At 37.2% G+C, this 24694-nt stretch overlaps 4 protein-coding genes across 5 annotated transcripts in view; 2 read left to right on the top strand and 2 right to left on the bottom strand.

The window, feature by feature from the left end:
* LOC116308302 (lipoxygenase homology domain-containing protein 1) overlaps positions 1-3462 on the bottom strand; it is a 48056-nt gene extending 44594 nt beyond the window's left edge. Inside the window, exon 1 of one of the 2 annotated variants that reach the window (XM_089029768.1) lies at positions 3342-3462. The gene's annotated coding sequence lies outside the window, so the exon portion shown is untranslated. Of the gene's footprint in view, positions 1-364; positions 522-3341 lie in introns of those variants that run through there. The other variant, XM_089029767.1, reaches the window with a different exon arrangement.
* Positions 3463-4068: 606 nt separating this feature from the next.
* On the bottom strand, positions 4069-6750 carry LOC116308300 (sulfotransferase 1C2). The gene is made up of 4 exons (XM_089029771.1): positions 6469-6750; positions 5981-6337; positions 5398-5492; positions 4069-4753 (listed from the first exon to the last, which is right to left on the bottom strand). The coding sequence occupies exons 1-4, from the start codon at positions 6650-6652 to the stop codon at positions 4460-4462; spliced, it is 930 nt and encodes a 309-aa protein (XP_088885897.1). The 5' UTR covers positions 6653-6750; the 3' UTR covers positions 4069-4459.
* Positions 6751-10193: 3443 nt separating this feature from the next.
* On the top strand, positions 10194-18759 carry LOC116289133 (uncharacterized). The gene is made up of 14 exons (XM_089029701.1): positions 10194-10355; positions 10550-10628; positions 11710-12035; positions 12228-12369; positions 12470-12777; positions 13727-13868; positions 15013-15317; positions 15565-15706; positions 15840-16078; positions 16258-16353; positions 16510-16651; positions 17256-17563; positions 17711-17854; positions 18286-18759. The coding sequence occupies exons 1-14, from the start codon at positions 10278-10280 to the stop codon at positions 18298-18300; spliced, it is 2466 nt and encodes an 821-aa protein (XP_088885827.1). The 5' UTR covers positions 10194-10277; the 3' UTR covers positions 18301-18759.
* Positions 18760-19307: 548 nt separating this feature from the next.
* LOC116289135 (lactadherin-like) lies at positions 19308-23792 on the top strand. Its single transcript, XM_031696012.2, has 7 exons — positions 19308-19397; positions 20284-20308; positions 20385-20710; positions 20909-21050; positions 21203-21504; positions 21800-21944; positions 22393-23792. Exons 1-7 carry the CDS (start codon positions 19308-19310, stop codon positions 22800-22802), a joined length of 1440 nt encoding a protein of 479 aa, XP_031551872.2. The 3' UTR covers positions 22803-23792.
* The last annotated feature ends 902 nt before the right edge of the window (positions 23793-24694 follow it).

Raw genomic sequence — 24694 nt, 5'->3', positions numbered from 1 at the left:
CAGATAAGCTCTGCATTTCCAAATTTCGCTTCAAGAAAAGAAGAAAACTTATTCTATATTTAATTGTAGCTGCTAAATACTCCGTTCGCTATTTATTTAGTAAAAGAAGCTCGCATAAAAGTTTTCGTGTAGTATTAAAAGAAGATACGCTTAACTAATCATATTGTAGCGTCCTAGAACATATATTGCTTAACTTTAACTGGATAAATTAGTACTAATGAGACTAGAAGGAAATCTTTTTGCAAGTTAAGATAATAGAATTTTAGAGAACGATGCGAAGAATAAGAATACAAAGACACTTGATTGTTGAAGAGTTAAGATTTGCTAGTCATATTAAAAAGTTCAAAATTATCTGATAGCTAACCTTGGTTGTAGAATTCGACTGAGTAGAGTTGCAAACCTTAAAGATGGAGGCTTGAGGACTGCGAAGATTTTTGGTACAATAGATAAGAGATTTTGCGAAGTTATTCGTGTTTTATAGAGAACAGATGCCCGCCATTTTTGAGTATAGTAACGCGGTTACTAAGTTTATTGATTTCCCACACCTTGTCACGCCCGGACACTCGTCACGCCTACGCACGCGAGTTTGAGCTCTGATGTCACGGCACTCAAAAACAATGCATGACGGATAAAATTTAAAATATTACTAATACTATAATAATTAATGGTCCTATTGAGAGGAATGACGAGAGGTTTAGTACTAATCATTAAAATTCCTTTGATTCTTAAAGCGAGCGACTAATTCAAATAAATAGTTTTAAAGGTGAATAAGGCAGTTCCGTCACGGTAGCTCGTCACACAGCCTGGGATAAGACGCTGAGGAATGTGAAAACATGAGGATTAAGATAAAACCCTTGAAGACTTCAAAAATAGCGTAAAAATAGCAATTGGCAAAGCATATCATTAGTTGATCATCAAAATAAAGGAAAAAGTGAGTTATACGAGAATTGCGCAAGAAAATGGTCGAAAAATAAACAAAAAGTATAAATATCATTATTATAAAATAGAATTGTAAAGTCCTAAATAACAATGTGTCTAAATATAGTCTATGATGACAGTGTCCTTTCACCATCCATCCATCCCTCCATCTATTTATCCCTCCATCTATTTATCCATCCATCCATCCATCCATCCATCCATCCATCCATCCATCCATCCATCCATCCAATCCATCCATCCATCCATCTATCCATCCATCTAACTATATAATCCCTTTTATTCATCCATTCATCCTTCACTCTATCCGTCCATCCCATATCCATCCATTTATCCTTTTATCTTTATACATCAATCCATCAATCCTTCCTTCCTTCCTTCCTTCCTTCCCTCCTTCCCTCCTTCCTTCCTTCCTTCCTTCCATCCATCCATCCATCCATCCATCCATCCATCCATCCTTCCTTCCTTCCTTCCTTCCTTCCTTCCTTCCTTCCTTCCTTCCTTCCTTCCTTCTTCCTTCCTTCCTTCTTCCTTCCTTCCTTCCTTCCTTCCTTCCTTCCTCCTTCCTTCCTTCCTTTGATTCATTCATTTCAGCCCATGTATCCTTTTATCCCTTCCATCCATTTATTCATTTATATATTTATCCATTCATCCATTCATAAATCCATCCATCTATCCATTTATTCATTCAATCATTCTTTCATTTTATATCTACGCAGTGTCTATTCAGTCAGTCACTGTCTGTCTGTCTGTCAATTCCTTTAGGTGATACTTCAAAAATAACAATACTTAACTAGCAATGAAACTTCTAGATAAAGTCATCACACTGTGAAACTTGTTAAAATTACATATATAAGTATCCACGTCAATCTAGGAAGATATATGTTTTATAGCTTATAACAATTTAGCAGTATTTTAAGCTGAACTATAAATTTTGATTTTTTTTCTTGTAAAACGGTTTCTAGCTTATTAAACAAAACAGAAAGAACGACAAGAGTTAACTTGAAATTTAGTTAACTTAACCAAGGTAGAAAATGTTATTCATGACAGATAATTGGTAAATAATTAATCACTGACACTATACCAGTAATATTTAAAAAATCTCACAGCAGTTGCTGTCAAATTCGCGAAAAACAGCTACATTTTAATTAAAAGAAAAAATCAAAATAAAGCAACAAGTTTGTGTGTTTCACAATTCTTAATAAGATCCAGGACACGCAATCCATAATAACAAGGGAATCACCGATGTAAAAAGTTAACCCCCGTGTGGTGAATGATTTTTGGCCAAAATTATACAAATAAACTTGAAATTAAGTTCCCTTACGAAGATATAGCTTGGAGTTTATGAGTTAAAAGACAAAACACTAACAAAGGAATCAAAAGAAAGATAAATGGCAGACTCTCGTACAAATAACAATCGCGAATAATTATTCGTACGGGAGTCGTCAGAAATTCTATTGCGTGACATTTCCCGCCGTGACACTGACCTCAGACTACACGAAAAAAATTCTGAGTGTCGCGAAAGTGATTTGCTCGCTACTGAGTACAGACTCGTGAAATAAGTTTGAATCAAAATAACATCACTGACATGAATAGCCTAACTGGTCTAAATAAAAATATCGTTATTAGGTTGGAAAAGAATACAGAGTTCCCGAGAAAATCGACGAATTTTTTGACTCCCATACAAATAGCAAATACAAATAGCCATTGAATTTATCTCAATACCAAATCAGTTTGTCATTTAAATGAGTGTGGGAACTTAACTGAATTAAATAAATAGTCTTTGTAGTGATAAAAGTCGAAGAAACATTTTTCTCCCTGCAGCTAGAGATGGTGATTTAGATCTAAGAGATTTAAATGGTAAGAAAAATGAGGCGTTTCTAACTAAAAAAAAATTGGGATTGTTCAGTAAATATTTTAACTAAAAATTTAACAGAATCCTTCAAGTGTGACTTCAATTGTGCGATAACGTACTATGAGCTTAAGTGTACGAATCTGTATTCAAAATCTATTATAATATTAAATTTAAAAAAGTAAGAGTGCTATAACTTCTTAGTTTTAGTAATATACCTTAAGCAAAATTGCTTAGCAAATCGTTAATATACTTTTAGTAATGCAAATTCGATTAATTGATTATCGTATTAGGTTCTAATATTAGAAGAACAATCATGAATTTGAGACTAATATAAATCTTCCTTGCATCTAGCAAGAAATATAACAAAATTAATTTTTTCTGTCGATTTTAATACCAGATTAATGTTTATAACATTTTGGATTTAAGCTTAATTTCGTTTTCAGTGCAAACAACACCACGCGAAGCCAAGTGGACATAGTAAAATATCAAGCTGTCAAAATTTCGTATTGAGTTTCGATAAAAATTAAAATTAATTCTAGAAATAACTTACCTTCAGTAGCTTTCTTTCCTTTCCAGAAGTATCTCTTGTGCATAAAATTCTACGAGAAGCCAAAAGAGCTCAACTGTGATGCATAGCGTCTGTTTGCTTCATGAATAATCATGATAATTGTGGCTATTAAAATTAGCGGGTGTCTGTAACCACCCTAAGTACTTCACATGGAGATGTATTATTATTATTGACATTCTTAGTGATTAATGAATTGGATCGGAAAGTTTTAATATAACCTCGGACATAAGAATGAAAAAATTGTCTAGCGCATGCGCTATAACGCGCGGATGGGTGGCCTGGACCACACTATATATTTTTGGTCAAAATATTATAATTTCGTAAATAAGGAAATACGAGAAGGTTTTACTTGATCCACAAGTAACTCCAGAAAATGTAAGTCGCATACGAGAAGGAAATATAAATAAAAATACACAAAAAAGTTTCAAAGTATATGTCAATTTTTCATCATTCATTCGACTATACTGTGGGTCAGGGAACCATAAAACCTCGGAAAAGCGTTGGTAACACAAGTGTCGAAAGTGCTAATAAAGTGTTCAGTTGGCTGTTGGAGGATAACCAACATAGAGCAAATATTTTAAAGATTGAACGTCTTCCAATTAAGAAAGAAATTTTTTCCCCTCATTTTTTTCTTTTTCTTATTTGTTTTTGGAAAATTTCATCCTAAAATTATTTGTTATGAATATGTAAATAAAAAACACGTCGAGCCTTGGTAATTATAACACATTCTTGTTTACTTTTTAACGTCTGTCGTTGTTGGCCGTGCGCAAGCTTATTTCCCATACTAATTATAAAATAGAGGATTTGCACCATCGCGTGCCGTCACCCATAATACAGCTTGGACTGCCTGTGGTTAGATGGCAGAACAATAACATCCCTTTGCTTTCGAGAATTGAATTCTTTCTCATGTAAACCGATTGTATTTTTCCTGCCATCTGAACATGCTACCTACAGAGTACGATTAAGGATTAATTGTTTATCATTATCATCAACATTGATGATGATGATGATGATGATGATCATTATTATTATTTTATTATTATTATTATTATTATTATTATTATTATTATTATTATTATTATTCAGAGGTTTCAATGGCTTCATGAAAATTCCAATTCTAAACCACTTCCAGCCATTTTCCTTTCGTACAGCTCGTCATATCGTTGATTCTGTTCCTCGTTGAAGTAGTTTTTCCAGTCTCCTACCTCACCCTTACGTAGGAATCTCGTTGATCCTGGTTTCCTTTCGAACTGATTCGGCTTTTCATCGTCGTGAAAATGTTTAAATTTTGACATGGCGTCAAAGGTAGTTTGTTTTGCAATCAGTTGAGTGGTTTGTTCAGACAATTCCTTCTCAAGGAACTTTGCTATTTGAGTTACAGCAGAGGGAAGGTCCTGGAAAAAACAATACTATATCAATACTCATCATCACCGTGATCATCATCCTCCTCCTCATCACCGTCATAATCATTATCGTGGTTATTATCATTATCATCATCGCCATCACCTTATAGCTATCGCCGTCATCATCATTATTGTTATCACCATCATCAACATCAAAATCACCATCATGATCATTATCATTAATATCACCATCATCAACATCAAAATCACCATCATGATCATTATCATTAATATCACCATCATCACCTTCATTATCATTATCATTATCACAATCATCAACATCACCATCCTCATGATTACCATCATCATTAATATCACAATCATCACCTTCATCATCATTATCATCATTGCCATCACCGTATTTATCATCTTCATCATCATCCTCTTCCTCATCATCATCTTCATCGTCACCATCATTATTATCATTATTATCATCATTATCATAATCGAACATCATCATTAACATCATTAACATTACTATTATCATTATCATTGCCATAACCGTAATCATCTTCATCATCATCGTCGTCATCAAAGAGCATTTATGGATTACGAAATGTCACCTTTAACCAAATCTAACATTGTGTTTACTACAACGTACGTGTAATGCCTAAATAAAGACATGAATCAAATACCTTTTTCAAATCTTCGTATTTCAAGATCAGAATGTTGGGGTCGTCACGATGAGACCACCAGCCAAGAACGTGGTCAAACCAAGAACCAAATGAAACTGTCAATGAAAGTATATAAAACAAAACTTTATAGATAAACAGAATGGATTTTGGCCTGTTATGTAATTCATTCGGGTAACGTCATGAGTTTGGTAAGGGACATGTTGGGGGGAGGGAGAGAGGGATAGGTCTCAATATAATTTCCTAAAATCCAAGTCCCAGCGATCAGCCCCAGTTATATATTCTGCATATGAAGGATGAAACAAATTTCGTATGACCCGTTATTTTCCGAGACAATTTCCCTTACTCATCTTACTCATTCAAGAGTGGCCGCCATGTTGGTTGTCATGACAAAAGACACCAAGAACAAATCTTCCGTCAAGGTCAACCAACATGGCGGGTATGACGTCACTTGTACCCCAAGAAAACAGCCTAATTCGTAATTTTTTGTCCATTTTAAATTAACACTCAATGATATATATTCCTACACATCGATCTACTATTTCTCTTTGAATTTGTTAAGCAAAGCTACCGTTACAATAATTACTTTCACCGTCGATGAACGTCTCAAAATACTCGTCCCATTCTCCATCGAATTCATTGGATTTTAAGGCTTTTGCTTGGTGATAAAAAGACACAGCACAGTCTTTAGGGTTTCGTATGACGTTAATGAACTTAGGTCTCGTGACACCATCTCCCATCGGTACCAGAGGATATTGTAAATGAGTCTTGAACACTCGTGGAAAAGGCTTGTCTGAGAAGAACTCGGCCAACTGTTCCGTGGTGGTGGCTGTACCAAACGTTTTGAGAGATTCCAAGAACAGTACACGATGATGGATGGGCCGGTAATCGATATCTCCATCCATGAAAATCTGCCATACTATTTCAGACACCCATGTATTGCCTGCGTTATTTGAAAGAATATTATTTGTTTCAGTTTCTCGGTCGATCTCTCTTCATCCCCCCTCTGATAACATTTTAAAGCGTGGACCAAATCAGGAGAAGAGATATTTATAGTTGTTTTACTTATCTTACCTGCTTTGGGATAGGAAGCCACAAAGACTTCGTCGCCTTTAACAGGCAGATTTTTGAGGTCCCTCAGAAACTCTCTCGTTGTGTTCGGAAGATATCTGTTGCCATCTATTACAGGGTATGTAGCAGGATATTGGTGCTTTGGTCGTTTCTTCGTTTTGTCTGTTACAACTGGTGAACTAGCCATAACTGGGCTAAAGATGAACTTGAATAAATATGAATTATACCACTGAATGTCTTGAATTTTGTTTACACTGTTATCGAAGATGTCGCCTCCTTGTTCAATCTGACCTCGTGACACAGCAGCTAACGCAACCCTGAGTATCAATGTCGATAATGCAGTGTGCACAGAAAGCCCAAGCTAGTTACTCTTGTCATAAGAAAAAAAACAACAATGTATGTGGATTTGTATACACTGAACTCAGGGACGTAGGCTTAGGCGGATGGAGATAGGGCCACCCCCCTTCGTGGCAACAAAATGACGGCTTTTTAAAATTTATTGGCCTATTCGGGTGGCGGGCTTAGAAATTGTAAAAGGTTTAGCCAATGTATTAGAGATAAAAAAAACAAACAAGCAAACAAACAAAAAACAAAGGGTCAATATAGTTTCCTGGAGTTTCCTATATGTTATATGTCTATGTTGAAGCCTTTCGATTACTTCGTTGCTCGTGTTATTTCTTTGGATCTTTCTTGGAAGGTTGTCTTGTATGGGTCGTCCAAGGAGAAGTTCAGCCGGTGTCGGAAATTTGTTGTCTATGGGTGTGGTTCTCAGACAAAGCAGTGCCATGTACGGGTCAGTCTTGGCTTGTTGTGCTTTCTTGAGGGTGGTCTTTACGGTCTTCACTTGTGACTCTATGAATCCGTTGCTTTGCGGAAAATTAGGGGAACTTGTGACGTGTCGAAATCCGTATTCCTCTGCGAAATCTCTGAAGGATTGACCATCGTACTGGGGCCCATTATCAGATCTCACGACTCGGGGAATACCTTGCTCGCTGAAGATCTGTTTCAGGAGTAAGACTACTGTGTTACTGGTGCTTTGTCCCTTTGGTATCTTTGAGTAGTAGTCAGCTATCAGGAGGTAGTCTGACCCGTCGAGTTGGAATAAATATGTTCCAACTGTATGCCATGCTCTAGGTGGAGTTTCGGTTGGGTTTAATGGTTCCTTCCATTGGCTGTCCTGTTACTCCTGGCATGTGACACATGATTTCGATTTCCTTGTTCATACCCCTCCAGTAGACGGAGGCTCTTGCGCGGAGTCTGGTCTTTTCTGTACCTACATTATTCTACATTATTCTATTGAACCTGTATCGTCCGAAGGGAGAATTACAGATAGTTAGATAGCTGTACTCCTTATCTAAGACAATGTTCCAATATCCACATTTGGCATAAACAATGGAGAATATCTTTGCTCCGCTCAGCTTGGGTAGTAACTCCTCCAATGTTGGAGTAACATGGTGTTCTCGTAAGATAGCTCTGTTCAAGTCTTTTGGATCTAGGCTTATTCGTAGCCGCCCGTTGCTCAGTTTACGCCGGTAGACCAAACTATTGGTCCACACTATATTAAGGATTTTCTAATTTGAAGAGAAGTTACAATTTAAGGGGGAAGGGAAGTAATCTGGCTCAACCTCACTTCAACTCTGAATGGATGCATAAGTCGTTCTCCTATATTAGTTATCAGTTGTGGAATAAGCCACCTATTAATGTAAGAAACTGTGGGAGTCTGCCAGAATTCAAGAGGGCTTTAAGAAAATTAAAATTTGAATCGTTATATTAGGCATAGATATAATTATAATCAATGAAAGTGAACGTAACTAGCATCACGCAAAACTTTCAATAATCCAAAACGCTTTTCATGGATCCCCCCTCCTGATAAAATGTATCTGTTAGTGATCATGATTTCATTTGCTTTGCTAAGCCATGCTGTTTAATCTAAAGCTAAGATAAATTTAAAGGGCATTCTAATAAGATTCAGACAAACCACCATGTGCACGACAATAATGAAAAAGTGTTCTCGTCTTTACGCCATATGTTAAGGGATTGTTTCTCAATTGACACGGTTTTCTTTGTTATTCACAAGGCTATATTTTTGTTATCACCCTCATTATAAATGCGATGTCAATATATAGTTAGTTATGTATAGACTTCGCATTTATAATGAGCAACATTTGATAAAAAACCTTCTCAATTGATAAATAAAATACTTAATTACCGCGAACGTCGGCAATAAGCCTATACATGTATATGGCTTATGCCTCCGTTCTCAGTAATTAACTCTTACTTTCTAACGCTCAGCTTTGATCAAAAATAAAATTTATTTGATTCATTATAGTCTATACGTGGTCAAAGTATTTACTGACAAATAGAGGGGTGTGGGTAAAAAGGACATTGCCATGGAAAGTCAGTAAGAAATATAATTTCGCTGATTTTTCTTTTCAGACACGTGTTGCTTCTTTTTCCTGTTTGGGCGTGCAATTGTATAGTTTCTGTAGCTGTAGTTCATTGAGTTCATTAATCTGTGGTATGAGATAAACAAACCCCCTTTTACATTTAAGTCTACATTTAAAGACAGCTGAATTGCTGTGTCATACCAATAAACTCATTATCCGGGCGATAAGGCATTTTGATACATTTTTGACGCCACTCTAGCTAGTATTTGTCTGATTAATTTCTTCAGTGAAAATGAGGACTTTTTTCGCGGCGGTATTTTCGACGAGATAATATCAAAGAAGAGGAACTAAAGAGTTTTGAAAAAATGAATCCCCATACCAGAGATTTTGGTGATATTGGTCGTCGTTGTGTGAATTAATTATTTGTGAAGAGAGTTGCATCCCAATTATATAATACGAAAACAAAGACGCTCAAAACTGAAAAAAAGTGTACCGTTTTTTTGCTTGATTTTCAAATGTTGTTTACTTAGGTTAGCACACATTTTTACTGAGCTTTTTACCCAATATTTATAAATGGTAAGTTTTTTTCCGGATTTTATGTTCGTCTAACACTTTAATCCTTGAATTGGGCTCTCTGTGCATAAACTTCTTGATTTGCTTACGTTTGGTCGGCATTATCATTTAAGCTGAATCTCTATAATAGCTGTAGTTTCAGTTTCTCTACTTCAAACGACTGATTCATCGAAGCACGTTGCCTAGCTGCAAAGGGCCTATTGACTTCTAAGTCGGTTCCCTTTCAAACCCAGTGTCACATAATAAGGGAAGCACTCTCAAGATTGGCAGTATTTGCTGCACTTAAAAAAAACTGTCATACTAAACTGATTATGTTAACTGTGCGGCGTATAAATCAGTTTAGTGTGACAGTATTATATTGTTATAGCAAATACTACCAAGCTTGTGAGTGATTCCCGTAATTTCCAAACTTAGTAATTGAGTTTAGTACGTAAGTGGAGCGATGTCTGGAACTATACGAATACGTCTCTGTTTTTCTAAACTTATTCATCAATTGAGTTCCCAACATGAGTGGAGTGAAATCTGGAGCGGGACTGAAATGTTTTTCTTCCTCTACGCCGCTACTGTTAGATCACTCCAACTCCGACGCAGAAAAATTGAAAAAGCTCAAATTTGAAACATTTCTTGTTTTAACGAGTCTTTGCCATTTTTGTTTGCACCATGCCATACTGTGTGTGCTTTCTTCGTTTATTTTTAACATCTGTAGACTTTGTTGATCTCTGGCTACTTTTCGTGTTGAAACCAGTTATAGTGGACATTTTTTTTGTCGCAAACTAAACTGCAATATACCAACTTTATCACTTTCGATCAAGTACTGATCGAAGGAGGTTGATCTCATCTGAACCCATCAAAATGAAGGTCTTTTTCTTCTGCATTGTTTGTGTTCTGTTCTGTTCTATAACGGAGTCAAACCAAGATAAGTACAAAGAGGTAAGCGTATTGATTCAGTTATTTATCGAAAGGCAACAAGGAAGTCAGTGCAAATAAGGTTTAGCTTTTGAACTAACAATCTGCGACAGATATTTTGTTATATATCTTACCAAATCTCTTATAAATACCTCTTAGTTGTATATCTATATAATGTCTTAATAATATTGCAAAAACTAACATTTACTTTTTTACAGGACTCTAAATCGGACGTAAATCAACCAATGAGAGACGAACCTCTTCATAAACGGACGACTTTCGTAAACCCTAAGAAAGGTAAGAGGTAAAATTAAAAAAATCTTATCATAGAGACACAGGGCTGTACATCATTAAAAAACCTTTGTAAAAAAAAAACTCTAGCCAGCCACCTCCCTGGCCGAGTACATCGATGTTAATAATATTGCATATAATTTATCTGTGCTAAAAAATAGAATAAATAAAAAAAGTGCAGCTCGCCACGGGATATATATCTTCTCCAAGAAACTTTAGTTGCTACTTCTAATTGAATATCTAATATATGTCTCCCGCCCAGTCTACTTTGAAGAACGCTAACGATGATCAATGTACACTTTTTCAAACGAAAGTGTGTCCTATATATGTATATATGTATATATATATACACTTGATTGCAGAAAGGTTGTAGTATACATTTATACAAATACCTAATTTATTCAGTATATTTAATGATATGCAAAACAGAAAACTCGCTTTATTTATTATTTGTTTCATTCAATGAACGTCATAATATTGTATTCTCGTGTTTTACATCCTACAGATTATAAATCAATTGGTTTTGAGGGTTAGAAAAGTAAAATTGCAATCTGCATCTCATTAGGTATTTGTATAAATGTATAAATGTATACTACAACGTTTCTGCAATCGAGTGCGTATATATATATATATATATATACACACACTCGATTGCAGAAACGTTGTAGTATACATTTATACATATATCTAATTTATTCAGTATATTTAATGATATGCAAAACGGAAAAATCGCTTTATTTATTGTTTGTTTCATTCAATGACTGCCAAATAGTGAACAACGCACTGTCAATCGGCTACGAACCTATGAGAACTAACTGAACCCGTTGCTATTCTCATTATATTTTGAGCCACTTAACGATTGTATAAATTGAAATCAAAATTTATGGACTTTTCTTATGAAATATGTTTACCAAACGCTTTAAAATATTTTTTAATTAGGACGCGCATTCTTAATTCGAAAATTCGAAACTGTTAAAGTTTTCATAGTATCAACTTCTCATAAATACAACCAATTTGTACTTCACTCTTGTTTTTCTCGGTAATGAGTACGAAAGGAATTTCTAATGATCATCAATTTTGCTCTTAGCACATCGTTGTGATTTGCCTCTCGGGATGGAAGATGGACGAATCACTGATCATCAAATCACAGCATCGTCAAACGCCAGTTTAAAATTCGCATCGTACCGAGGTAGACTGGGTACCAAGAAAGACAACACTGGTTATGGAGCGTGGGCATCAAAGAGCAGCGGCAGTGGGTGGTTACAGGTTGACTTGGGAGACGTCTCCATGGTAACAAAGGTTGCCACACAAGGAAGGCAGGACGCTGACCAGTGGGTTAAGACGTATTACTTGATGCACAGTATTGATGATATACACTGGGTGTATTATAGAGATATATATAGCAATACCAAGGTTAGTTTTTACATAAATCAATACTGAATTCTAATTGAATTTGATATAAGTATTTTTAAAATGAGTGATGTATTTTGTATTTTGTGAAATCTTCATAAATCGCAACAGTTTTAATGTAGCAACCATTATTCTTCAAAACCTTGTTTGAGACATAAGTCAGATTTATAAAATGATTTTAAAGTACATTTTCAGGTTTTCAGCGGCAACAGTGATCGTGATACCATCGCAACCAACACACTTAAACCACCCATCTACGCTCGTTACGTTAGATTTGTTGTTGCCTCTGTTCATGGTCACGCTTGTATGAGAGCAGAACTCTATGGATGCAGAAATGGTAAAAAATAAAAATAAATGTTCTTTAAGAAAACATTTTCAGAAAATTATTGGAATTTTGTTCTTAATGAAAAAAAAAATTTTTTTGGATCGTTTCGCAGTTCATAGCTGTTCAATTCCTCTTGGTATGGAAGATAAAAGAATCCCCGATAATGCAATAACAGCATCGTACCACTATTCCTCACACTATCCAAAAAAAGCTAGGTTGAACCAAAACATTGGTGGTTGGTGTACTGGTACTAGCAGTGGACAGTGGCTGCAGATTGACCTTGGGGAAGTCAAGACAGTTACTAAAGTGGCTACCCAAGGATACAGTGGTGGATCGTACTGGACGAAATACTATTATTTAGAATACAGTGTTAATGGGCTTAATTGGGCGTATTACAGGACACCGAATACAGGTGCAAAAGTAAGTAATTATAGACCGTTTTCTCAAGGTTGTGTGAGCATCCAACTTAACGGGCCACAAAAAATTAACTGAAAAACGCAACTTCGGTAAAATTTCAGTTTTATATTAAAGAGGAGAACAATCGATTTAAGGAATTCTTATCGAAAACAATTTCATAGCAATGCATGATAATACTCATGTACTGGTGTCGTGGCCCGTCAAGTTCCTTAAATGTGGATGCGCACGCAACCTTGACAAAACGGTCTATTATAGTTTGACTTTTAGGGATTACTCTGTATTGATAAGAGGAATCCATCCATTCATCCATCCATCCATCCATCCATCCATCCAACCATCCATCCAACCATCCATCCAACCATCCATCCATCCATCCATCCATCCATCCATCCATCCATCCAACCAACCATCCATCCATCCATCCATCCATCCATCCATCCATCCATCCATCCATCCATCCATCCATCCATCCAACCATCCATCCAACCATCCATCCAACCATCCAACCATCCATCCATCCATCCATCCATCCATCCATCCATCCATCCATGCATCCATCCAACCATCCATCCATCCAACCATCCATCCAACCATCCATCCATCCATCCATCCATCCATCCATCCATCCATCCATCCATCCATCCATCCATCCAACCATCCATCCAACCATCCATCCAACCATCCATCCATCCATCCATCCATCCATCCATCCATCCACCCGCCCATCCATCCATCCACCCATCCATCCATTCATCCATCCATCCATCCATCCACCCACCCACCCATCCATCCATCTATCCACCCATCCATCCACCCATCCATCCACCCACCCACCCATCCATCCATCTATCCATCTATCCATCCACGCACCCATCCATCCATCCCATCCATCCCTCTCTCCCTCCCACCCACCCACCCACCAATTATATAAAGGGTCTTTTATTTCATTTAGTATTTTCCAGGTAACAGCTACCAATATGACACCAAAACCAATAAACTGCAACACAACATTGTTGCACGATTTGTTCGTTTTAGACCGCAAACCTACAATAACTGGTACTGTCTTCGAGTAGAACTTTATGGATGCAAACAAGGTGAGTAAAAGTTGACTTACACTCATAATTATACAGCTTCTCATTAATCCCATATAGGTAACTGTCTAATTATTTTCTTAAATGGACAGGTCAGTTGATATGGTATTAATTAGGCAGCTATATAATTAATAGGTAATGGGATTTTATGCTCCCCAATCAAGAAATAATTAGACTCGAAAAATTCCTCTGACTGCCAGATTGAAAGTCCTCGGAATTTTCCTCGTCCAATTATTTCTTAATTGGACAGCATGGAGTCCTATTACATACAGTCAATTCAAAAAATGTTGTCGTCGACCACTCAAGTCTACGCGACTGGACCGAAAGGAACTCTGGGTAGCAATCATTGAAGCCGAGTTGACTACATAATTTTATCTGACTAGTTATGCCTGGTTTACAGCACGAACCTTCGTAGGCGAGCGGGAAGTGTTGAAGGAAACGTTTTTTAAATGCCTTCATACTTTCGGAATTGTGAACTGAATCATAACTACTTTGTTTTTCTTTCCCTAAACCCGAAGACATGCATTTGATGGATTGTTTCTCGCCATTATTATCTTATTTCTAGCGGGAACAATTAATTCAGAACGAATATTTAACCGCTTCAGTGATTTTTACCCATATTCCTTTCGGTCCAGTCGCGTAGGCTTGAGCCGGTCGACGACAACGTTTTTTGAATTGACTGTATACTAATTTGTTTCAGTAGAGAAATGGAACATATTTCCAAACCACTTCTCATGTCGACTTTGTGAAGTGACCTACTTTCTTGTTGGCTACTATAAACATTATTACAGTAAAATGGAAGCAGAGTTTCACGATACACTTTATCCGTTTAAGAAAGCTGGAAAACATTTTGCCGGGAGAAAGAGAGTGCCAAGAAAGTATCATGAGGTTTATACATCTAGAGGCGAATTACTTGTTAGCTTTTTTTCAATTCCAATCCGTATTATTATGGCCATTGGATATATATTATAAAGAAGCAATATGAGGAAAATTAATGTATAAATTTAGGCCTGATTGCCTAAGGGCGTAGCTCCCAGTACACTCTTTGTTGTTACCTATATTGTCTTGACTTGCACGAGCTTCAAAAATAGAAGCCAGAATACATAGCTGCCCATTCCTAATTTTCCTCCGATTATTTCAAAAATAGAAAGAACATGTCTCGATCCACTTGGGGTAGAAGACTTCAGAATAAGAGACGACGAAATAACAGCATCATCGCAACATGGCAGCTATCCTTCTTACCGTGCCCGCCTCAACGTTTACTATGGATGGATAGCAGGATCGTATAATAAGAACCAGTGGCTTCAGGTCAACCTAAGATCCATAAAGAAAGTCACTGCAGTAGCTACTCAAGGGTATTATGGAGGCAGTTATTGGGTTACCACGTACAAACTGACTTACAGTGTTGATGCACTGCACTGGATTACAATCAAGGAAAATGGTATAGAAAAGGTAAAACAAGGGTTGAGAGCCGAGGTAATAGGAATGCTGGCGACAAGCATATATATTTTTTGCAATTTTTCTATCCCGCGGCTTTTATTCTCTTTTGGGAACTTAGTTCTAATCAAGTATGCGAAGAAAGCATTCTGGTAGCCCGGGAAGGAGAGGGGATCATCATTATGCTAACATAATAAAACAGTGATTTGTGATAGTGGATATTGTTAAAAGAACTAATTCTGAGAATACTATCTTTTATCAGGTGTTTCCAGGCAATGCCGACGCATTTACAGTGATTACAAAACACCTATATCCTTCTATTTATGCCCGTTATGTTCGTTTTCGTCCCATGAGCTGGTCAAGCGCAATCTCGATGAGAGTAGAGATTTATGGATGTCAAGAAGGTATAACCAACATGTTTAAGAAAAAGATTCATTATTTCTTTGTCGTAAATGACTAAAGTATTATCATAGAAAGGCACAAACTGCACCTTCAGTAGAACTACTATATATCTTTACTATTTTTTAACCCTCATAGGACAACGTTGCAGTATCCCAGTAGGAATGGAGGACGGTCGAGTCGATTCAGGTGCTATTACTGCATCGTCTGTTAAAAACGCCAAATGCTCGACAAATCACGCCAGATTAAATTCCGAGCGAGCCTGGTGTCCAGCAAGTGGAAACAATAATAATAATAGTTATAACAATGGGCAATGGCTGCAGATACATCTTCCTTACTTGACAATGATCAAAAAGATCGCAACACAGGGAAACCAGGTTAGATAGAAAGGATTGATACAATAAATAATAAAGGTGTTTAGATCTACCAGACTAACTCATACCAAAACCACATGTAGTAAACCTATCTTGAAGTATAAGGGCCCTGGCTGGCATTGCTTTCAGCGCACTATTTAACTAATTTTTCTACACTTGCTCTGTTTTCATGTCGTTGTTAGGACGCTGACCAGTGGATTACAAGCTACAGTTTGCTCTACAGTTTCGACGGTAAACACTGGAACCATCATAGACATCACGATGGAAAGACCATCAAGGTATATATAAAATTAAAGTCTATACTTCCCAGCTTATTAATAGCCTCCATTTCAAGGCGTTCCTCGTTGGGGACGAGGAAGATTGGAGGCGAAAAGATGTCCCATCAATCTCCTCCAGTTGATGCCTGGCTTTTTTGAATTTTGCTTTAAAATTAGGTGTTTTCTGGGAATGCAGACAGGAACTCTGTCGTTATCCACAAGCTTCATAATTCAATCGAGGCTCGCTATGTACGGTTCGTACCAATGACTTGGCATAATTATGCGGCCATGAGAGTTGAGATGTATGGATGCCATGCTGGTGAGTGAAAGATAGATCATAACTCGCCCTAACCCTAAAAAAAAATAAAAATAAATAAATAAATAAATAATAATAATAATAATACTACGAATATTTATGCAGGATAAAGACCCTTCAACAATAATGCTGTTATCAATGGGGGTCCTTCTAAAAATAACATAAAGAAACTAAATGTTAAAAAAACTAAAAATAAAAAATAATCTCTAAAATAATAAAAATATAAATTAGATCCAAAGAAAGCGTATTCAAGGAGGCAGCTTGATTCCACTGTTTCCACATAGTTAGCATTCTGTTCGGTGCAGACACTGGATGCTTAATTCAATTGTACAGATTAAGGGCTGTGTTCTGTCGGCCTTTACAGTAAAATTTGTCGCAATTTAAAATAAAATTCGTCATTTCAAATTCGTTTGAATAAGCATTTTTTTCATGGACCGTGTGAACCTATTTTTATTCAGAGCCGAGTTTACTGCATTGCGCATGTTCAAAAATTATTTCCAATTATTTGCATTGGGTTTACCCAACCTAAATTTAGTATTTATTTGGTTTGAATGATAATTTCAATGACTTCACCGTAACTTAATCTGTTTTCTTTTTCATCGCATAGCTCATAATTGTAAGTCCCCACTCGGTATGGAAGATGGGCGCATTCGTCACAGTGATTTGAAGTCCTCCTCAAACTTGAACGTTAACCATGACCCCAGGTTCAGTCGCTTGAACTCCCAAGACCAGTACGCATGGTGTGCTTCGAGCAACAATTCAAACCACTGGCTGCAGATTGATCTACGTATTACCAAGACGGTGACAAAGATTGCCTTACAAGGTGTGTCCTTAGGGCAAGTAAAAAGTTACACCCTGGCGTACGGGGTTACTGAGGATCACTGGGTTCAGTACAAACAGTATGGAATAATAAAGGTAACTACGAAAAATCTTCGGTTTCTTGAAAACAAAAATAAGCTCTGTAAAAATCTACACTACGAAAATTATCGATTCCACAAGAAAATGCGCGTCTTAACAAAAAAAGGACTTGTGTTTTTAAATTCTCTCATTCTCTCGTTGCAGACATTCCTTGGTAATTATAATGCAGAGTCTGTGGTTTATCAAGAGATCAAACCCGCCATTCACGCCCGCTTCATTCGTATCCAGCCCTCTTCATGGGTGGGTAAGGTTTGCCTGAGGACTGAGCTCTACGGATGCCTCGTTGAGGTGAGTAAAAATCCTCTTATTTAAATATTAGGAGAACTTCTTTTGAAAGATTTCAGCGAAAATGTTCATTATAAATGTTTATATAGTCACGTGGTAAACACTTTGCGCATGCTCTATACCATTGTCATTTTAAAACACGATTACACGGAGCAATTTTCTCTATGCAACTTGTATTGCAACGGCGTTGCGACACAAGTTGCATGGAGCATTGCAGCGTGTAACCTACAGCGCATTTTGAAAAATGCTGGGAGACAAGTTGCAGCAATCATTGCGAAAAGTAGAATTCGTTTCTACTTTTTGCAACGATTGCATTTCCGTTGCACCGTGTAAACACTCTTGCAACTTGTGTCGCAACGCTGTTGCGAGACAAGTTGCATAGAAAATTGCTTCGTGTAATCGCGCCTTTATTCTATACTGTTTTGTTTTTAAAGGGAATCGGCGAATAAAACAATGAGATGAGCAACTGCGGGAAGGACTCAAAAAAGGACAACGAAATTGCCAAAATCTTCAACTGAAATTATCAATAGATACATAGAATATTAATTAAGCTGTAGCACGTGCACATATATTAATCAGTCAATCCATCATGATCAATCAAAGTCAAATATCAATATAACACAGAACCCAAACTTTTTCAAATTCCAATTTTTTCCCGATAAACGTGTATCTGTTGGTGATTTCATTTGCTTTGCTAAGCCATGCTGTTTAATCTAAAGCTAAGATAAATTTAAAGGGTATTATTCATGGAGACAAGCTACCATGTGCACGAGAATTATGATAAAATGTTCTAATTTTTACGCCATGTCTTGTTAAGTAACATTCATGTATCTGGGACATATAAAGGGGTTAAAGTTAACGCACAGCTATAATTGAAAGAAATAAAAAAGACGATTCGATTCGTTCCAGTCTGTAGTCAAAGTATTCACTGCGCATGCACGGACATTAATTGAATAGGACATGAAGTAAAGAAAATTGGGCGATTTGCGTGCGAGTCATTGCCATGAAACGCGGAAAAGAATATTTCTCAGCGTTTTTAACACGATAGATAGTATGAAAAGAACGGTAGCTGAGATAGTCACGATAGCTGATAACACATTTAAGGCATGTTTTTAAACGACCTTTATCGGCTGACCTCATGCATTCAAACCATGTACATCCATACGGAAGCTAGTAATGAAACATGTCAATATATACCCTCGAATTATCAAGGTTATCTTATCTGCACTATATTGCTTTAGGGAATATATAAGCCACTCCCAAGTTTACAGGGCTTTTTATAGCCGAAACAATCTGCCGCTGTGGAACCTTCTTGATCAACTAAGTTAGTCTCATATGACCGAACTCCCGCTGCCTATTTGTCTGATTTGGTGTACAACCAATCAAAATACATATCTGTCTCATCACAAAGATTCTTTACTCAGTTCAGCACGGAATCCAAGGAGCTTGAACTAAAATGAAGGCTTCATCTCTTGTGTGTATGATTGTTGTCAGTGTTCTACTCATTCTTAGTTTGCGTATTGTAAGAGTCAAGGCAGCAGTTGAGGTAAGCCTTTTTGTTAACAATTATACATTTTGTAATATCATCAGGACAATTGTGAACGCGCAATTATCTCTTATCCGTATAAATAGATATTTTCCCGTACTGAGTCACTTTTTAAATATTTTCAAAACACGTAAATGGTGTTTACTTATCAGTACATCACTACCTGACTCTAGCGCAAGTACAACGAAAAGGTTTGATTATGTCAGTTTTGCGTCGCTATCGAAAACTAGGTTTCAGAACGTCACTTTTTTTTCCTTTTTTTTTTCTTCTTCTTCTTCTTCTCTTTCCTTTTATTATTTATTGTAACTGACAAGCCCATATTGGGAGTTACTAATAAAGTATGTATGTATGTATGTATGGTATGCGCATTGCACTGAATTGAAATACATTGAAGATGGAGCAAAAGAGGGGATCCGAAGGGGGTAAAGTGAACATTCGGTCTCCTTAAATCGCGTTATATATATTCCTTTGCAACTGCCTTTTTGTTCTCGTGATGAACCGGGGGTTTCTATAACTTTATCTGATTCGAATAACAAACTCCAAACGAATTTAAAATTTAGGCTAAAGCCACGCCAAAAAGGCAAAGGTAAAGGTCTATATTTATCATTGATACCTAGCCTCTATTTAGGACTAAGCTAGAAATTGAACCTATCGACATGCATGCTGTGCTACTTTTTAAGGATGTTTTAAAGGTCTACGAACTTAAGACTACACGTATAGATCTAGAGAAATCGAAATATGGCTTGTGAACTCACTCAGAGATCGAATTACAGACCTTGGGCTCCAGTTCGGCGTCCAATATATTAATAACATTTCTTTATCTCAATATTTTTTTATGATTTTGCGTGAAGATACTTTCAATTATTCTATTTCTTCTCTTCTATAGGATATAGGCGAAGAACGTTTTAAAGGTACCTAAAATAATGAAATCCTTTTGTTAATTTTTCCTGTATTTGGAAGACAATTCTGTTGCTATTTTTATCGTAGCTCAGCGGTGTCAACTTCCTCTTGGTATGGAAGACGGGCGTATCACTGATTATCAGATCACAGCATCGTCGAACTTCAGCTTAAAAAGTTCTGCACATCGAGGCAGACTAGGCACTAAAAAAGGCGAAAAAGGTTATGGGGCGTGGTCATCAAAGAGCAGCAACAGTGGGTGGTTACAGGTTGACTTGGGAGACGTCTCCATGGTAACAAAGGTTGCCACACAAGGAAGGCAGGACGCTGACCAATGGATTCAGATGTATCGCTTGATGTACAGTATTGATGGTATTCAATGGGCAGAATGCAGAGATGCAAATAGCGATCGAGAGGTTATACTTCAGTGTCTATAATAAAAAAAACTTTTATTTATAAAGCGCTTTATATCTATAGCACTCTAAAGTGCGCTGAACACTGCTATATAAAGAAATAAATCGAAAAAGCTAACCTGGAAATACATTAAATGCAAAAAAGGGAATTTTCATCAAATAAAAGTTTTGATATATTGTCTTTTTTTTTAAAATTTGCAGATCTTTAGTGGTAATAGTGATCGGGATGCCATAGCAACCAATATCCTTAAACCAATCATATACGCTCGTTACGTCAGATTTGTTGTAACTTCTGCTCATGGTCATGCCTCTATGAGAGTAGAAGTCTATGGATGTCGGAACGGTAAGTTGAGTAACGGTATGGTTGTTTAACGAGACATGGTGACATTAGTTTTTGAATATAAGAAGACATAAACAACCGCTCGGTATCTAATCTGATTTGAGTGCATGTAAAATCTAAATAACATTAAATATATTTTTTTCCCTTGTTTACAGTCCAAAGTTGTTCTGTTCCTCTGGGCATGGAAGACAAAAGAATTCCTGACACAGCAATAAAAGCATCGAACTACATCCACAGCAGTTATCCAAGATATGGAAGACTTAACCTCGGCTATGCATGGTGTACTGATTCAAAGGGTAAATATTTGCAGATTGACCTCGGGGAGGTGAAGACTATCACTAAGGTTGCTACACAAGGATATCAAGGTGGAACCTCATATGTTACAGCGTACCAAATTGAACACAGTATAGATGGAATTCACTGGGTGTTTTATTATACTCCAAATATGAAAAAAAAGGTAAATTGAAAACTTGTTAAAATGTTTGTCATTTTAATAAAAGCAATTAAAAGAATAGGGGTGATTATAGTTATAGTTGGGAAAACTGAAATATGTATATATTGTGTATAAAAACGCTTTGCAATTCATTAGTTAGCTAAATTAGTATCTTTGAGGATTTCGCGTTCAGACATGATATTAAATGTAAGATTACGGATAAAACGCGTAGAAGTTGTAAAGAATGAAGTAAGCTACACTATTCTATACACATGTCATGCACATTTTATTAATATATAAAATTAACCTTAATTCTCAGTCTTTTCCAGCAAACAACAACTACTTTGATATTCATACCAACACACTGGAGAACCATATAATAGCAAGATACGTTCGTATCTGGCCACAAGCCTACGCCGTAGAACATTATTGTCTGCGAGCAGAATTTTATGGATGTAAAGAAGGTAAAAAATACACATATATCTGGGGTTTTTTCCCTTCTCGTGAAACTCGCCTAATGAAGCTAGTATCTAACATTTTTTCCTATGGTTATGGTGGGATGTAAATCATCCTAATTATTTTAACAAAAAAACAAAAAAAAAAAAAAAAACAAAAAAAAAAAACAAAACAAAAAAAAAACAAAAACAAAAACAAAAACAACAAAAAACAAAACAAAAAAACAAAAACAAAAACAGAAAAAATATGGGACGAAAGGCCCGTCGCTAGGGGTGGTTTGAAGGTTCGAACGAACCCCCCCCCCCCCCCCCCCCCCCTCCTCCACTTTTGTGTAAGAGTACGAAATAATGTTTAGCGCTATTTTAATTTTTCAAGAAATGGGCCCTGGACGGCACAGGCACAGACACAGACACAGGCATATAATACTTACTATTTCTATTTGATTGTGTAATTAAGAAGGAAAGTGTTCAATGCCCCTTGGCGTACAAGATGGAAGAGTCAATAATGATGAGATGACAGCGTCATCAGCACATAGTGATGATTTGGCTCCTTACAAAGGTCGCATAAATACAGAGGGCTGTGGATGGCTAGCAAACGTACAGAACAAGAAACAATGGCTGCAAATAGATTTAAGGACAGTGAAAAAAGTCACGGCTGTTGTTACTCAGGGTGAATTTGATGATTATTGGGTCACCGCATACAAATTGAATCACAGTGTTGATGCAGTGCACTGGGTTACAGTCAAGAAAAATGGTATAGAGAAAGTAAGTAGTATAGGGAATGGGGGTTCCAGCGCAATCTCAACACGGGGTAAGACCCGCGTCAAAAATCCACCTACGGACGACCCCCACTCCAAGTGTGGTTGAGGGCAACAGCGCACTTAAATATGTTAGTCTATATATGGAGTGCGAAGAATGTAAGAGAACTTTTAAGAAAGAAGCGGATTTGAAAAAGCATTTGAAAATGAAGACGAAGTGTATGAGCAGTTATGATTGTGGATGTGGTAAGAAGTTTGAGACTAAGGTTAAATTGTTTTGGCATTGTCAGGACTGTGAGTACGACTACGACGACCTAAAAAGTGCTTGGTATTAGGTATAAAATATTTCCTATTATATAGATGGAATCCCAAAGCAACTTCAGCACGGTGTCAATACCCGGTAACGGTGAGATTGACGTTAGACAGTTTTGGCGTCAGTCAGAAAGGAAGGTTAAAAGGACTCTCCGAAAAGGTATAGAAGAATTAGGAGCCCTGAAAGCGAGCATAATGGTAGAAGTAAGTTTGTCAAAAGACGAGGTAATGACGACAGCAATGTTGCGATCAAAGTCGTTAGTGATATTAGAATCCACGAATCTGGATAGGTCACTCAGTGAAGCCTTAGAAGCAATAATGGAGTCGCTGTCTAACTACACGAAAGAAGGATCGGGTTGGACAGTAGAGGAGGTTGAAGGAATAGAGATAAGTATAGCCAGGTACGTACCCATACGAGGGGGGAGTTACGTACCGCTACCAACGTGGGTAGAAAGGAAGAAGGCTATTGTAAACGTGAAGAATGAAGACAATCGATGCTTTATGTGGGCAATCAGGTCTGCACTGTATCCAGCAGAGAAGGATCCCTGTAGGACAAGTAAGTATCCCACAGATGATTTAGAGTGGGATGGTGTGGAATTTCCCATGCAGTTGATAGACATCCCCATATTTGAGGAAATAAACGATCTAGCAATTAACGTTTACGGAGTCAGAGAGCAGACGATAGTACCGTTAGTTCTGTCAAAAAGTAAAGGAGAGCGCGTACATTTATTCTACCACGGCGGACACTACTCATGGGTTAAACACATTAGCAGACTATTCTACAGACATACTAAGCACAAAGGCAAAAAGTACTTCTGTGACTGCTGCTTGCTGTCATTTACATCCTTAAATGCCCTAAAGAAACACGATGAGATCTGCCGCGGAGTCGAAGAAGTGGCGCAACGGATCCAGATACCCACCAACAAAGAGCTTTCATACGCAGACCATCAAAAGCAGATGCAAGTGCCTTACGTGATATATGCAGACTTCGAAGCGTTGATAACTAAGGAAGAGCAGAAACATGGTGCCACGAATAAGGTAGGATTACACGAGATCTGCTCCTTTGGTTACATAGTAGTCAGATCAGACGGTAAAGCAAACCCTCCTGTGATTTACCGAGGTAAGAACGCAGCTAATGAGTTTCTAGAAGCATTGCGAGAAGAGGAGGGGGAGATTAGAGAACAATTAAGACGTCCAAAGAAGATGGAATTTACCAAAGAGAACCAGGAGGCTTTTAACAAGGCAAAAAAATGCCACATTTGTCAACATACGCTTCTTCAGTTTGGAAGACGAGCCAAGAAAGCGTGGGATGAAGATGGAAAGTATCTAGGAGAAGCTCATTTTAAATGCGGGAAGTATGCTAAGAAAGGTGAGAAGCCGGGAAAGCCCTCCACGCACTGCATTCACTGCCACAAAGCATTTGTTGAGGATTTCTATGTGGATAAGGTTAGGGATCACTGCCACATCACGGGTAAATACAGAGGAGCGGCTCATTGGAAATGCAATATAAACTTCAAAGTAAATCCAGACATGGAGATTCCGGTGTTCTTTCACAACCTCCGCGGTTACGACTCCCATTTGCTACTACAAGGAACAGACGGCTCCGACGTCAAATGCATACCCAACAACAAAGAGCGCTACATGTCCGTAACTGTGGGTAAGCTAAAGTTCTTAGATTCGCAGCAGTTT

This window comes from Actinia tenebrosa, unplaced genomic scaffold (genome assembly GCF_029948245.1).
Source record: "Actinia tenebrosa isolate PJP-AT-01 unplaced genomic scaffold, QUT_ActTen_1.0 PGA_scaffold14__42_contigs__length_11649687, whole genome shotgun sequence".
Taxonomy (NCBI): Eukaryota; Metazoa; Cnidaria; class Anthozoa; order Actiniaria; family Actiniidae; genus Actinia; species Actinia tenebrosa.
Note: the sequence above shows the minus strand (reverse complement) of the source record. Positions and strands in the feature narration are given on the sequence as shown.

What these genes read in the sequence shown, in the direction of transcription:
- LOC116308300 (XM_089029771.1), bottom strand. Translation starts at nt 6,652, where the DNA reads ATGGCTAGTTCACCAGTTGTAACAGACAAAACGAAGAAACGACCAAAG. An exon ending in GGCTTCCTATCCCAAAGCAG is followed by an intron (nt 6,338 to 6,468) that starts GTAAGATAAGTA and finishes CAAATAACGCAG; the next exon opens with GCAATACATGGGTGTCTGAA. An exon ending in GACGTTCATCGACGGTGAAA is followed by an intron (nt 5,493 to 5,980) that starts GTAATTATTGTA and finishes TTTCATTGACAG; the next exon opens with TTTCATTTGGTTCTTGGTTT.
- LOC116289133 (XM_089029701.1), top strand. Translation starts at nt 10,278, where the DNA reads ATGAAGGTCTTTTTCTTCTGCATTGTTTGTGTTCTGTTCTGTTCTATA. An exon ending in GATTTATGGATGTCAAGAAG is followed by an intron (nt 15,707 to 15,839) that starts GTATAACCAACA and finishes TAACCCTCATAG; the next exon opens with GACAACGTTGCAGTATCCCA. An exon ending in GATGTATGGATGCCATGCTG is followed by an intron (nt 16,652 to 17,255) that starts GTGAGTGAAAGA and finishes TTCATCGCATAG; the next exon opens with CTCATAATTGTAAGTCCCCA.
- LOC116289135 (XM_031696012.2), top strand. Translation starts at nt 19,308, where the DNA reads ATGAAGGCTTCATCTCTTGTGTGTATGATTGTTGTCAGTGTTCTACTC. An exon ending in AGTCTATGGATGTCGGAACG is followed by an intron (nt 21,051 to 21,202) that starts GTAAGTTGAGTA and finishes CCTTGTTTACAG; the next exon opens with TCCAAAGTTGTTCTGTTCCT. An exon ending in ATTTTATGGATGTAAAGAAG is followed by an intron (nt 21,945 to 22,392) that starts GTAAAAAATACA and finishes TGTGTAATTAAG; the next exon opens with AAGGAAAGTGTTCAATGCCC.